Below are 15,900 nucleotides of genomic sequence, written 5' to 3'. Positions count from 1 at the left end.
TTTATTGGTGACCTTTTATTCGTAGTTTCTTTGCAGCAATTTGACCACGAAGGCCTGATTCACACAGTCTCCTCTGAACAGTTGATGTTGAGATGTGTCTTACTTGAACTCTGTGAAGCATTTATTTGGGCTGCAATTTCTGAGGCTGGTAACTCTAATGAACTTATCCTGTGCAGAAGAGGTAACTCTGGGTCTTCCATTCCTGTGGCGGTCCTCATGAGAGCCAGCTTCATCATAGCGCATGATGGTTTTTGCGACTGCATTTGAAGAAACTTTCAAAGTTCTTGAAATGTTCCCTATTGACTGACCTTCATGTCTTAAAGTAATGATAGACTGTTGTTTCTCTTTGCTTATTTGAGCTGTTCTTGCCATAATATGGACTTGGTCTTTTACCAAATAGGGCTATCTTCTGTATACCCCCCTATCTTGCCACAACACAACTGATTGGCTCAAATGCATTAAGAAGGAAAGAAATTCCACAAATTCACTTTTAACAAGGCACACCTGTTAATTGAAATGCATTCCAGGTGACTACCTCATGAAGCAGGTTGAGAGAATGCCAAGAGTGTGCAAAGCTGTCATCAAGGCAAAGGATGGCTACTTTACAGAATCTCAAATATAAAATATATAACACTTCTTTGGTTACTACATGATGCCATTTGTGTTATATCATAGTTTTGATGTCTTCACTATTATTCTACAATGTAGAAAATAGTAAAAATAAAGAAAAACCCTTGAATTAGTAGGCCTTCTAAAACTTTTGACTGGTAGTGTACGTACACAAATAGATACATACATAGATACAGACAAAAAAGGTTCTACTGTTCCCACATTAGCCAGATTTTGACATTCTTTTAAAAAGTGGTTATGGTTGGTATGGCTTTGAATTGCTGTGGTAGTTTGTTCCACTCAACAACGCCGGTATATTAAATTGCGTTCTTACCCGATACTCTTTTTATACTTAAAACAGTGAATATTAGAGCCTTTGCCTCTCGTATTATGCTGGAGAACATCACTAACAAATGAAAAATATTTGGATAGGTACCCAGGGGCTGAGTCTGTGATAATGCTGTGGACTAGAACAAATTTAATTAATCGTACCCTTTTTTTTTCGGCTAGCTGCTTAAAATGCTCGACATCCAGATGAGTATGAGTGGGGAGTACAATTCTCACAAGGTTGTTTTGTCTGGTCTGTAGCTTATTTTTTTTTGTTGTTTGGTGCTGCTGGTGAACCAAAATGCAGGCATAATCAAAGTGACACTGGAGTCTTTAGGGTGTCTATAGCTAGGTTTCCATCCAATTGGCAACAGATTTTCATGCTATTATGCTCAAATCTGCATAAAAACAATATGTACAATATCCTATCAGACTTGTTGCGGCTACACATCTGTGCATTTAAATAGGTAGTGCACATAAAAATACCTTTTCGGTTAAATTACCATGTAGCATCGCATTTTAAACTCTAGGCCTACTGATGGTCGTGTCACAAAAAACAATGTTGCGTAGGTATAGCGAATGTGCCCATTCTGGTATTGGCACGTGGCTCTATGCAATAGCTCGCAGATATAGCCTACTACATGATGAGATTATGGTGGACCAAATTGCGAGATTATTTTGATTTGTCAAATGGCAGCCAAGCATCATATCACCAGAATAAGACCCTTGATATTTATTGAAAGGAGCATCAAGCTCATCACCCTGTGAAGTTCATTAGAATGTATTTAATTTGTAAGCCTAATAAACTGCATGCGTTCCTGAATCCTAGTGGGAGGACCACACAACATATCACATTACTCCCAAGTTTACTTCAATATGATAGTTATTTTACCAATATAAAAGCATTTCCAACGCCATTTCTCGAATAACGAATTTAAATGATGCAAAAAGAACCCACCTTGTCTGGCGTATTTTGTTCTGTCAACATTTCGAACGTTTTCCAATGAATGTGCTGTTACCATCAATTTTTTTTTATCCATCATGTACTGGCTGGATACCTGGTTAATGTCAAGCCATTTTGAGAACGCAGGAAATAGATTTTGGTCGAACGTGAGTATGCCTGGGGAAGACTTTTGATGTAGCCTAATCAGATTAAAACATTGTGACTGGTTGTGTTTATGTCACATATAACAGGTAATACATTTTAAAAGTTAATGAGAAATATTTAGGTTGTATTGGAGGGTTAGATTCTATGTGCGTGAGGAATAGCCGCTCTGATTGGAAAGGAATGCGTGTTCAACTTTCGTGAATAACTGCCGGGAGCATACGTGGCCACATTATTATAGGACGATTTTGGAGAATGATAATCTGCAACAGACTCACTATCATATATATATTTTTTTAAATACAGCCAGACTGGCCTGCTACTGTTCCTCTTTAGACCAGTATAAACTATCGAGAGTAGATCCACTTGGAATGAAACGTTCAAATCACAGGGATTTTGCGTCTTTATTCTAATGACATGTTCACTGCAGCCTATTGTAGGACGTTGTAATCACTTTAAAACTATGAAGAAATTATTGATTGCGTTGTAGGCTAGTCTATGTAGGATAATTGTATTGTCCCGAAACAAGATCAATAAGGGAGTCACGCCCGGATCTGTTTCATCTGACTTTGTGATTGTCTCCACGCACCTCCAGGTGTCACCCGTTTTCCCCATTAGTCCCTGGGTATTTATTCCGGTTGTTCCCTGTTTATCTGTGGCTCGTTCGTCAAGTCAACCAGCGTGTTTTTCCGTGCTCATGCTGTTTCCTTATCGCTTATATGCCCTGACCTTGTACCTCCTGCCCTGACCTTGTACCTCCTGCCCTGACCTTGTACCTCCTGGACTCTGACCTTGTTTATGATCTTTTGCCTGTCCACGACCATTCTCTTGCCTGCCCCTTGGATAATAAATAGCAGAGACTCGAACCATCTGCCTCCCGTGGCGTCGCCATGTGCCCTTATAAAGACCTTTTGAGCCATCTGCCTCCCGTGGCGTCGCCATGTGCCCTTTTTATAAAGACGTTTTGAGCCATCTGCCTCAGTGGCGTCGCCATGTGCCCTTATAAAGACGTTTTGAGCCATCTGCCTCCCGTGGCGTCGCCATGTGCCCTTATAAAGACGTTCTCAGCCATCTGCCTCCCGTGGCGTCGCCATGTGCCCTTATAAAGACTGTTTGAGCCATCTGCCTCCCGTGGCGTCGCCATGTGCCCTGATAAAGACGTTTTGAGCCATCTGCCTCCGTGGTGTCGCCATGTGCCCTTATAAAGACGACGTTTTGAGCCATCTGCCTCCGTGGCGTCGCCATGTGCCCTTATAAAGACAACGTTTTGAGCCATCTGCCTCCCGTGATGTCGCCATGTGCCCTTATAAAGACGTTTTGAGCCATCTGCCTCCTGTGGCGTCGCCATGTGCCCTTATAAAGACGTTTTGAGCCATCTGCCTCCCGTGGCGTCGCCATGTGCCCTTATAAAGACGTTTTGAGCCATCTGCCTCCCGTGGCGTCGCCATGTGCCCTTATAAAGACGTTTTGAGCCATCTGCCTCCCGTGGCGTCGCCATGTGCCCTTAGAAAGACGTTTTGAGCCATCTGCCTCCCGTGGCATCGCCATGTGCCCTGATAAAGACGTTTTGAGCCATCTGCCTCCGGTGGCGTCGTCATGTGCCCTGATAAAGACGTTTTGAGCCATCTGCCTCCGGTGGCGTCGCCATGTGCCCTGATAAAGACGTTTTGAGCTGCCTGTCTTTACTGTACTTTCATGCTGCAGTGATGCCTCTCCGCTGGCTATCAGCTATTCCTATTGCTTCTTGTCGATTTTGTACTATAAATCGACGCAGCTTTGAATGCTTTTATGTGTGGTATGATCGGTATTGCAGATCTGGACAAACGATCCACCTACCACTGTTGTCACTATGACTGGTGGCTGGGGGGAAAATAGGGCAGGGGGGAAAAAAATAGACAGTCCCGCAGCATCATCTCAATTTGTGGTTGAGCAACCACTGTAGGCTGGTAGACTATGTTGACCTGTGGCATACAAATAATTAGCCTTGTAGCAGCCGTAAGGACAGGACTTCAGCAGAAGGCAAGACGGGTGTTAGTGCTCAAAGTGTAGATGTAAATAGTTGTGCCATTGTAACGCTAATACATTAGTAGTAGATTAACAGTATGCACATTGGGCAATAGCCAAAATAATCTGACTCAGGCGTAACCTGTCCTATCTGAACGACACAGGCAGGGCAAGACTGCACAACCTCCCTCTTTCGAAATCAAATTTGAATGACAGTTTAAAAAAAAAAAGAGTTTAGCATTAGTATTGCATGAATGAAACCTGCATTTCATACAGCTGCTACATTTTATGATTCGGAGTCATTGTCGTGTGGGTGTACGTGTCTGTGTAGTGTGCTGAGTGAAAGTTATCCTTCAACTCAGAGTAAATATGCATGTGCTTTGAACTTTGGGTTCAATCGATTTGGAAGCCTAATTCCGGCCATCTCATTGGCTCAGACTTTCTGGGCTTTTGAATGGACCATCTACATTTTTCACCGTCCACTGCCCGAAAGAACGGACACAGTCTCTCTCAACCCTCCCCCGGAAGATGAACCCAACCTTGGCTTTGCTGCTGCTCTGTCAGCTTGCCTTGCATACGTCCGTGACATCCAAGAAAGGTACAGTGCAAGGGATTTAATTGAATGCAGTCATTTTTCAATGACAGAATAGATGTTACAGTGTTGGTTCACAAGATTCAGTGGCCTATGCTTTAGCCGTATTTTGTCTGTGTTTTTTATATCATATACATCCTAACATTTCTCCTCAGTGTGTGGCCGTCCGCCTGTGACCGACGGTATAGATGCATTGGGTCTAAAGCGCGTGTATGAGATTGGAGAAGAGGTGACCCTGGCGTGCGAGCGTGGATACACACCTGGGACCGGCAAGACTGCCAGGATCACCTGCTCTGCCTCGGGAGAGTGGACCAAACTGGACCTTGTGTGTTCTCGTAAGCTCCACCCCGTTCGCAAAACATCCATTACACAATGTAAAGCATAAGTCCACCTATGTTCACAAAAATTCAGGTAGATTGCTGGGTTTTCCACAAATCCTGGTTGGAGGATTCCAGATTTCTTGCTTATTAAGTCGCTGATTCAAGGAATCTTCCAACTGGAAAACCTGGGAATTTTGGGAATGTTTCTGAGAATTTTGGAACCCTAAAGTCACCTGGACAGTCCATACTTTAGCAAGGGGCTAGGGATATAGGACCCCCCCCCCCCCCCCAAAAAAAAATGTACAACATGAAATGCATAAATTATATCCACATGAAGCTAATCAATTTTTGACACAGCAAAGATGTGCCCTCTCCCCAAGCCTATGCAAAAGCCAGGGATGATTGACGTGCCATTCAAGAGTGTACTCAACTACACATGTGATGACGGGTGAGGGGAAATACAGTGCGGTTTAGTTCTGACTACATTTTGCTGACTCGCTGCATCTCAGACCAATAAGAATGTGTGTTCTTCAGGTACGTCATGATAGGAGCCAATGAGAGCGTGTGTTTACACGATGGTACCCTCAGTGCACCACCACCAATGTGTAAAGGTATACTATACCTCCAGAACGTAACCTTGCTTTTCTCCACTGTTTGTCTAAATATGTCAATATAGTCTTGATTATTTTAAATATTTCTTCCCTGCAGCTGTGAGTTGTGCTCTGCCTCAAGCACCGAAGCATGGCAAAATTGTCTATGACAATAAGAAGTTCACTGGCAATGAAATCCAGTACGGACAGAGTTGGACGTATGAGTGTTTGCCGCCAAGAGCTCCCATTGGCAACGAGAGAGGATCGTGCTTGGCCAGTGGAAACGTGACTGAGCCACCGGTATGCAAGGGTAGGTGCAGACAGTGGCAGCACATGCCAAATGGTTTGTCTGTTCCATCATGAACAAATCTCATTGGTTGATAAGTTTTTGAGTGACATCTGGTGGAACCACTGATAAATTGATCTTATGGGGGCCCATTATTACATGGGTCTAGCCTTTTTGGAGCCCTATGTGAGATTTGGTTGCCCCTCCCAAATGTTTTATGGTTAATTCCCTGCAATTCTCCCATTTATCCATGGGGTGGAGATCACATTTTGCCATTACTTATGCCATGTTCATAATATCTGAGTGAGCGTGACTAACAAAATCAATAGGGGCCCTTTGGAGGTCAGGGCCCCTGGGCACGTGCCCTGCGTGCCTGGTAGGTATTCGGACAGATGGCTGGCTAGACTAATTTACCAATCTTTGTTAGCTGACATGGTTCATTGAGTGATGCACAACCAAATTTCGAACTTGCACTTTGTATTCTATTATCTTAACTCTCAACAGTAAGTTGAGATTCCAAAAAATAAATACTAATAAAATAAAATGGGAGGGGGCACTAGCGGCATGGGAACCGCTGATGCCTGGAACCGGCCCTGACGATGATTCTGGTTAAAATGGTTATTGTTAACTGTTCATCCACTCCAAGCGAGGATAATTGATCAATTTGCATAATCCTGTTGCCATGTTCCTCTGTTTATGCCTTAAAAATTATTTCTGTAATTTAGATTAATCCTGACAATATTGCATTGCTAATACACTTTCACTAGCCCATTACCTTTCTGACCTGTTGCAGAGGTGAGTTGCTCCATCCCACCAACGATAGACCATGGCATCATCACCTTTGCTGTGATGAGGGAGGCCGGCTACAAGGAGAAGGTCAAGTACCAGTGCCAGGAACACTACGTTCTGGACGGTTCTGAGGAAATACAGTGTCAAAATACAGGCAACTGGTCCACTTTGCCCGTTTGTAGAGGTGAGTCCGTGTAGGGTGAAGTTGCCCTTAGACGCTGATCTTCTGTCAGTTTTGCATTTCCCCCGCAAATGGTTAAGATTATGATTGTAGGAGGGGAAGCTGACCCTAGAGCTGTACATAGAGGCTGGTGGGAGGAGCTATAGGAGGATGAGCTCATTGTCATGGCTGGAATGGTTTAAATGGAACGGTATCAAACATATGGAAACCACGTTTGACTAGGTTCTGTCTATTCCGTTCCAGCCATTGCAATATGAGCATGACCTCCTATAGCTCCACCCACTAGCCTCCTCTGCTGTGCATTGGGGAAAGTTCACATCTGAGCCATTGAGTCATAGACCAGGTTGCACTGTTGTTACTCTTGTGGGAATGTCACTTGTGTGTGTCTGTATATCGAACCAGCTTGTTGACTTGCATGGGATTCGATGTGTATCGGCAACCATTTATTTCATATTTGGTGACTGCAATGATTGCGTAATGAGAGCCTTTTGAGCAAAGCACTGCATTCCCAAACCTTATCCGGGGTCGCTCCTGTGTGGCTGACCATGTGTTTCTCCCAACCTATTGTATATGTCCATGATCTATTACATTTAATGATATTCAATGCTAAACTGAGAGTCATGTTGCTTTGCTTGTCCTCGCTTTACCGCAGCCCCCTGTAAAGTTAACATCAACAGAGGTCGCATCTTCTACAACGCCAAGAAGATCTGGATTGGGGATTTGAAACCCAATAGAGTCCTTCACGGGGAGCCTGTTGTGTTCTACTGTCTGAACAAGGAGTTGAAGTGTGGCATTCCAGTAGCAAGTCAGTGCATCGACGGCACACTCAATACCCCAGAATGCTTTAAAGGTGAGGCCCTTCGTACCAAAATAACATGGTCACGTTCATTATGGCATGCAAGTTTTAAAGCATTTTACTACGTAAATCGAAAATGGGTGTTTCTTACTGGACACGTGTCGGTAGTCTCTCTGTGTTTCAGTCCATTTTATTCCGTTTGATGACAAATGAACACAATCCAGTAAAACGTGTTGTCGTCGCTGCCATCACATTTTCAAAGCTTCCCAAAGCTGTTTAGTTGAGCCCTTAATATTCTCACAACTAAAATGACAAATGTGTTTGTGTCTTGTCTTTCTCTTAGAACCAGGCAAGATGGAGTACACCCTCAAGCCCAAATCACTTCCATCTGAGATTGCGATGTGTCAAGCTGACCTAACAAAATAAACACCATATAAAGAGGATAAATATGGCAAATAAATTACAAATAAATATGACTTAAAAATATCTGTTTTAACAGTCTATTTGACTTTGTGTCCAAATAATCCAGCCTTGCTTTTGCTAATAACCTGTTGATTATATCCATAACTTGAATGAGCCTGAATTTGATTGCCTGTAAAGTACATGTTACTTGAAAATGACACTAGATGTCAGTATAGGATTACAGTATTTGTAATCTCTGCTCATACACAAAGGGCACTGCAGTTTTGAGAGAAAAACAAGTTACTTTTTAACCAAGAGTAAACATACCTTTTTGTTTTGACTTGAACTCGATATCGGATTGAACTCTTGCAATTTTGCAACAAGAACAACAAACAGAAGCTGTATGAGATTACAAATGCATTCCATTCTGTTCACAGATAAAAAAATCACACACATAAATATTCATAGTAGTAGGTCTGCGTGTGTAGATCTGCGTCATCTAGCCACATCAATGTTATACTGCTAGAATAGCTTCAGTCAACTTTATTGTACCACATAAATGGATCTGGCAACCATGATTTGGTGAAGAGTTACAGAAAACTGGTGATGTGTACTAGGAATGGGGGTGGGGCAACGGTAAGGTTCACAAAGGTCTGGTGCTTTACGGTAAATTACGTAAATAGTAAAAGAGCCAGAGGTTGCCTCATTCGGCGTTGTCATCGACCCTTCTCCAATTACCTCGAACATAAAAAGTTGGGAGCTCCAACGACATTCCGATTTTTACCCTTGAAACCAGAGAGGAGAGACGCTCTCTCCACACCACAGACGATGGCACTGTCAAGTCTGTCTTTGCCGCTGATCTGTCTGCTTGCCTTGTATACACCAGTGACAACCAAGAAAGGTATAGTATCTATTATTACGGTCTCTACAATGAACAAAAATATAAATGCAACAATTTAAACTGAGTTACAGTTCATATAAGGAAATCAGTCAATTGAAATAAATTCATTAGGTCCTAATCTATGAATTTCACATGACATTTCACAGATGTGCTGGTCACAAACACCTTTAAAAAAAAATAGTATGGGCGTGTGACCACCATTTGCCTCATGCAGTGCGACGCCATCTCAGGCTGTTGATTGTGGAATGTTGTCCCACGCCTCTTCAATGGCTTTGTGAAGTTGCTGGATATTGGCAGCGTCATTTCCTTCTAATAGGGTTGATCAGGCTGTTGATTGTGGCCTGTGGAGTGTTGTCCCATGCCTCGTCAATGGCTTTGTGAAGTTGCTGGATATTGCTGGCGGGAACTGGAACATGTTGTCGTACATGTCGATCCAGAGCATTCCAAACATGCTCAATGGATGACATGTCTGGTGAGTATGCAGGTCATGAAAGAACTGGGGCATTTTTAGCTTCTAGGTATTTTGTACAGATCTTTGCAACATGGGGCTGTGCAATATCATGCTGAAACATGAGGTGATGACGGCAGATGAATGGCACGATAATGGGCCTCAGGATCTCGCCACGTTATCTCTTTGTATTCAAATTGTCATCGATAAAATGCAATTGTGTTCATTGTCCGTAGCTTGTGCTTGCCCATACCATAACCCCACCACCACCAAGGGCCACTCTGACAGCGTTGACATCAGCGAACCGCTCGCCCGCACGACGCCATACACGCCCGTTACAGTTGAAACCAGGATTCATTTTTGAAGTGCACACTTCTCCAGCATGCCAGTGGCCATCGAAGGTGAGCCTTTGCGCACTGAAGTCAGTTACGATGCCGAACTGCAGTCAGGTCAAGGCCCTGGTAAGGACGACGAGCATGCAGATGAGCTTCCCTGAGACAGTTTGTGCGGAAATGATTTGGTTGTGCAAAACCACAATTTAATCAGCTGTCCGGGTGGCTGGTCTCAGACGATCCCGCAGGTGAATAAGCTGGTTGTGGAGGTCCTGGGCTGACATGGTTACACGTGGTCTGCGGTTGTGAGGCCGGTTGGATGTACTGCCAAATTCTCTAAAAAAGACATTGGAAGCAGCTTATGGAAGAGAAATGAACATTCAATTGCACACTCCCTCAACTTGAGACATCTGTGACATTATGTTGTGTGACAAAACTGCAGATTTCAGAGTGGCCTTTTATTGTCCCCAGCGTAAGGTGCACCTGTGTAATGATAGCTTCTTGATATGCCACACCTGTCAGGTGGATGGATTATCTTGGCAAAGGACAAATGCTCACTAACGGGGATGTAAACAAATTAGTGCAATACATTTCAGAGAAATACGATTTTTGTGCATATGAAAGACTCATGAAACATAGGAGCAACACTTTACATGTTGCGTTTGTGTTTTTGTTCATTTTGTGTTCGTGTTTTGACCTCTTGATTTCAGAAGCCTTTTGTGTTTCTGCGCTGTATGCTGTTCAATATTCCTCCGTACTCTCAGTGAGCATGTTGTCAGAGTGTGTTGAGACAAATGGGCTTGTGTCATGTTGACGAATACTTTCAGTTACTGTAAGCTGAAAGGAAAAATACACTTTATTTGAATAGTCCACCTACCTTTTTATGCTCAACAAACACTAGACATTACGTAAAATGTCAACTGAATGTCTGGGGAGTTGCACGGGCACTTCTTTGGTTAATCTATACGTTTTTTTGTGTGTGTGTGTGTGTGTTTATTGACCCGTCCCTTTGCTTGTCTGCCCCCTCAGAATGTGGCCGCCCGCCCCTGGGTGACGGTATGGAACTGGAGGGGCTCCAGAGGGTGTACTCCCCCGGAGACGAGGTGGCGCTGTCGTGTAAACGAGGGTACACACCCACCTCAGGCTCTCGCACAATCAGCTGCACTGCTAGCGGAGGCTGGACCAAGTCTAGACTCACGTGCTCAAGTAGGACGTTTTTATAAAGTTTGACCTGAAACAGTATTGCTGTTCATGTATCATCATTTGATACACTGATTTTTTTTTTTTTTTTGAGTATCAGTTGATACTCACTATATTGCAAGTATTATCAATTGATACTCACTATATTGCAATTATTATCAATTGATACTCACTATATTGCAAGTATTATCAATTGATACTCACTATATTGCAAGTATTATCAATTGATACTCACTATATTGCAAGTATTATCAATTGATACTCACTATATTGCAAGTATTATCAATTGATACTCACTATATTGCAAGTATTATCAATTGATACTCACTATATTGCAAGTATTATCAATTGATGCTCAGTATATTGCAAGTATTATCAATTGATGCTCAGTATATTGCAAATATTATCAATTGATGCTCAGTATATTGCAAGTATTATCAATTGATACTCTATGTTACAATGATGATCAGTTGATGCTCGTATTGATGGAACTGTTGAGCAATGCTGACTGACTCTCTTTTTCTTTTTTCTTTTTTTTAAACTTCTGATGCAGTAAAGAGTTGCTCTCTCCCAGAAGCACTGGGCCATGGAGACATGGAGTTTGTGGACATTGTCTACCAGAGTGTCATCAACTACACCTGCCACGAGGGGTATGGGGAATAGCATTTACAAATTCCATTCTAGCGTTTCGTTGACGACTGGCCACCTCTCCGTGCTGTCAAAGTCGATAACATGTTATTGTATCAAACACACGTGAAGTAGGTCAAAGTTGAAATCACTGTATACCCATACACCTAATATAGTGTGTACTTTATGTTATTACATTTTTTTTAGTACATCATTTGACAGATTACGGTAATGTTGTCTACAGGTATACCCTGCAAGGAGCCAGTACCATTGAGTGCTTGTACGACGGTCAATGGAGTGATCCCCCACCGACGTGCGCACGTAGGCGTCTGCCTCCCACTGAAATACATAGCTGCTCTGGCACTGAGCACTAATGAATCAACATGATCTCACATTGATAAATGCATACAAACTCACATTGATACGTGCAAGCCTATAAACACAATGTAAACGTGGCCGTATTGCTGTAACTGTGAAGAGCATTCTACAATGTGTAAAACGGAGATTTGAATAATGGCTTTACTGTAGACTATGCTACTCATATGTTACATCGTATGTCTCTGATTTAAAATATATATATATAGAGAGAGAGAGAATATCACGTATTTCAATCAAATGTGAGTGATTTAATGAGCATGTGAATGAAATCTCTCCCCTCTGTTAGCGGTGACGTGTGGTCTTCCTCCAATACCTAAATATGGGAAAATGGTCTACGACAGAAAGTTGACAGGCGAAACGGTTGTGTTTGGTTTTGGGGGGACCTATGAGTGTTTCCCTCCACTTGTCCTCATAGGCAGTGAGAGGGGATCGTGCAGCACTGACGGAAACTGGACTGAGCCACCAGAATGTAAATGTAGGTACAGTGTTATCAGTCAAAGGCTCTAATCTGTTGTATTGTTGCCCATCCCTGGGTTAGGGTGTTGGGCCAGTAGCCAAATGGTCGCTGGTTTGAATACCCAAGCCAACAAGGTGAAAAATCTGTTGATGTGCCCTTGAGCAAGGCACTTAACCCTAACTTGCTCCAGGAGCGCTGTATGTGACAATAAAACATCTTTATTTTTATTGCTGAGCAGCGTGAACTTTTGTAAGCTGAGGGGGATGGTTATTGGCTCGTGTAACCGTTTGTTTGTTTTAGTTTTGGCCAGATATGTCTGTGATACCTCTGGGGAAATGAAATGAAATACAAATTGCACCTTTTCGTGTGGTAATAAATGACAAGTGATTTGCTTTGTGAACAAAGTTAAAGTGGTATTCTGAACACACACTAACCCTGATTGACCTCTGTTTGTTTCCAGTGGTGACCTGTTCAGCGCCAACAGGCATCAGCAACGGCTACATGACCAATACTGACAAGAGGGAGTACGGCTTCAAGGAGACTGTCAAATATGGATGTAATGTAGACTATGTCCTGGATGGGCCTGTGGAGATTGAATGTCTTAAAACAGGGGATTGGTCAAAGGAGCCAGTTTGCAGGGGTAGGACCACTGATTTTGTGACAATTTTGTATTTTGTTTAACCAAACTTATTTGGTAACCTGTCAAATCGGTGTTGTCAAATCTGTGTTTTTGAATAGCTGAATGTTGCCGTTTTTTGAAATTCTAAATAGTAATATCCACCTGGCTCCCTGAGCCAATACTATAATTATTGATCCTAATTTCACTCTTTGTTCCACAGCTTCCTGCAAGGTAGGTATTAAAAGAGGACGCATCCTTTACAATGGAAAGAAATTTTGGATAGAGGATTTCGAGCCCAATAGAATCTCGCATGCGGACGTCGTCTTGGTCTATTGTATGAACGAGGAGAAGAAGTGTGGCTATGCAGTGTCAACCCAATGCATCAATGGAAAACTCAAGATCCCAGAATGCTTCGAAGGTGAGACTAGAGCGCAAGCATTTTTTTCTTGTTGGTTATTTTCTATATGAAACAACATTAACCATCAAGTCTTCATGATGTCTGTGTGTTTTCCTTTCTAGAACCAAGTAGGATTTCATATCAATTCAACTCTGATTCCCTGCCATCTGAGATAGCCCAGTGCTGAAACGCTATGCATGACAAAGCAAATTGAGACCAAGAACATTGATTGCCTGTGAATTAAATGTCATGTGTATTTCTATGTAATGCTATCCATTTGTTCTTCGGAATCATTTTTCTGTAGAGAACTAATTTTACAATGAATAAAATATACTGTTTGCTTGTATCTTTGTAGATGACTTGACCCAACATCTTACTCAATACAGTATAAACTCAATTTCCAAATGATGTCACATGATGTCAGTGTTGTGCAGCTGTGAGATACTCTGTCAGGTCAAGTGGTCAGGAAAAACTCAAACATGCACGCACACACACTCAACACAAACCCATTGCTACACCACACACACACTAAATACACACCAAACTCATTGCTACACCACACACTAAAAACACACCAAACGCATTGCTACACCACATACACACCAAACTCATTGCTACACCACACACACACTGTCAACAGACAACACAAGTCAGCTCCAAAAATATACATTTCTACTACAAAACTGAACTCTACCTTCCTATCCAGTGATTCATATTAAAACCATACAGTCGACTGCAAGCCAGCCACAGTGCAACCCTGTCCCGTTTACCCAAACCGCTTTCCATGTCAATTCTAACGGAGATTAGCAGAGGAAACCCCCCCCCCCCCCCTGCTGCTCTTGCCCCGCTATGCAGTTAGTTTGATCCTCTGTCCTTGGCCGTCAGCCGGTGGTCAGAACTATCTATTCCCCCCCCTCGCGGGGGCGGCCGGTTGATTGTACTGAGTCATGAGAACTGACTCTCCTTCCCCACTGGGGCAGCGAGGCAGGACATGAAAGAACTGCAGAGGCCGACTGTAGGTGGAGTCACAAGGGTTTCCATTGGTTACTGAATGGAGGGAGACCTAGAGGGGGGGTGGGGTGGGGGGGGGTTGGTGTTGTAAGAATTTGTCACTGTTTACGTATCACACCATAGCAAGGAAAAATAGATGGAAAATGCATTTCTTCATTGCCTCAGGGCGAGCCAGGACCGCACTTGAACAGTTTTCAGGACACTTCCAAACACGACAGCATGTTCACCAACCAACTATAGGCTGACACTCGATTTCACACAAATGCATTCGACTTATTTCACATAATATTCATCCGGACCACACGTCGGCAAAGTTGCGGAGAAGTTCTTCAGATATTGACTTTAAATGAGGCCTGGTACGAGTGCTCCTCCATGACATGAATGCAACGCACTGACGTCCGTTAATAAACCCTTTTCTCCGTCTTTCTGAGGATCAAACAAGTTTCTCTGTTTCATGTTTCCTCTTGATGCATTATTTATTGTTGTGAAGAGATTCACTTTATTAGTTGCTATCCGATTTCACATGCAGGCTGTTTGGAGCCTCTTTGAAATGTGTTTTCTGACTCCAAACGATTATTGTCTTTCTCTCTCTCTCCCGTCTTTTGCGTTTCTCTCTCGGTCTGTCTCTCTCTCTCTAGCTCTCCTCACTTGTTTGCTCTCTCGCTTTCTATCCCCCTTTTCTCTCTTGTCCCCTCTCTCAGTAGCCCTCCGTGGCAAAAATCCATCCAAGTGAGATGAGTTGTCCTAAGGGGACTAAACGTTGTTTCGTGGTTGTTTCGTGGTTGAAGACATGAACACGCAGTATCCAGTATGCTTTCTATCGTTAGTATCGTTAGCGGTAATGCTAGGCGGTAATGCGAGGAAAAATTCTGATCATTTGCTTGGAGTTATTTGAGTGGATGGAGAAGCAATAATTGATGTTTTAGAATGTGTTTTATGTGAGAGTATTGGGTTGGGTTGAAGAGCAAGATACAGGAGACATGAACAGGCTCCTGCAGTTGGAATTTCTAGCAAAATGATTTCTAACAGAAGCTACTGTATAAGCGAAGGAAAGAAGAAGAGATGGTGGAAGAGTGGTTGGTGTTAGGTTGAAATGATCAGAAAAATAGAATCTCATTCCATTCTCATCTGTATTCTGAGGTGTGGTGATGTATTACCTCAGTAGGCCTCCCGTCCTCCACCCCTGGTCTATGCCATAGAGCATGCTGGGACTTGGAGTCCAGTACACTTCAAAGGCCACTAGTCTAAGCAGTCCTAATTGATGGGCAGAACCTCGACTGTTCTCTCCCAGACACTCATTAAAGCTCCCTTCTTTGTCTATGGCTCATTTAGGGTGACAGATGCATCTACGGGCTATGGTTAATCCCACACAATGGTGATGGGAGGAAATAGGAGGAACATGTGGGTATGGAGTTCTGAAAGATAAATAATTCTGACCGTTTTTTTTCCCAAGGTGAATACTGGGATTTTGCGTTGGCGAGTTCCCAGGGTGAGTTTTTCCCAATTCCACCCACGAAAGATTTGCGACC

The 15,900-nt window shown here is 43.0% G+C and overlaps 2 protein-coding genes across 3 annotated transcripts; both read left to right on the top strand.

Annotated features, from left to right (window-relative positions):
- The first annotated feature begins 1,766 nt into the window (after window positions 1-1,766).
- LOC110485976 (beta-2-glycoprotein 1) lies at window positions 1,767-8,085 on the top strand. Of its 2 annotated transcripts, XM_036940642.2 has the most exons (9): window positions 1,767-2,046; window positions 4,483-4,643; window positions 4,793-4,972; window positions 5,315-5,405; window positions 5,492-5,568; window positions 5,666-5,857; window positions 6,627-6,806; window positions 7,456-7,653; window positions 7,943-8,085. In XM_036940642.2, exons 2-9 carry the CDS (start codon window positions 4,574-4,576, stop codon window positions 8,023-8,025), a joined length of 1,071 nt encoding a protein of 356 aa, XP_036796537.1. In that variant the 5' UTR covers window positions 1,767-2,046; window positions 4,483-4,573; the 3' UTR covers window positions 8,026-8,085. The 2 variants fall into 2 exon arrangements, with proteins under 2 accessions (XP_036796537.1, XP_090052150.1); XM_090196024.1 differs by lacking the exon at window positions 1,767-2,046 and having other exon boundaries at window positions 4,040-4,643.
- A 335-nt stretch (window positions 8,086-8,420) lies between these two features.
- Window positions 8,421-13,706, top strand: LOC110485975 (beta-2-glycoprotein 1). Its single transcript, XM_021557247.3, has 8 exons — window positions 8,421-8,902; window positions 10,712-10,888; window positions 11,436-11,532; window positions 11,754-11,830; window positions 12,174-12,362; window positions 12,805-12,984; window positions 13,184-13,381; window positions 13,483-13,706. The coding sequence occupies exons 1-8, from the start codon at window positions 8,608-8,610 to the stop codon at window positions 13,545-13,547; spliced, it is 1,278 nt and encodes a 425-aa protein (XP_021412922.2). The 5' UTR covers window positions 8,421-8,607; the 3' UTR covers window positions 13,548-13,706.
- The last annotated feature ends 2,194 nt before the right edge of the window (window positions 13,707-15,900 follow it).

Source organism: Oncorhynchus mykiss, chromosome 13 (genome assembly GCF_057628025.1).
Source record: "Oncorhynchus mykiss isolate SJ-2025 chromosome 13, ASM5762802v1, whole genome shotgun sequence".
NCBI classification, from domain to species: Eukaryota; Metazoa; Chordata; class Actinopteri; order Salmoniformes; family Salmonidae; genus Oncorhynchus; species Oncorhynchus mykiss.
The sequence above is the reverse complement of the archived record's forward strand: the minus strand, read 5'-3'. Positions and strand labels throughout refer to the sequence as shown.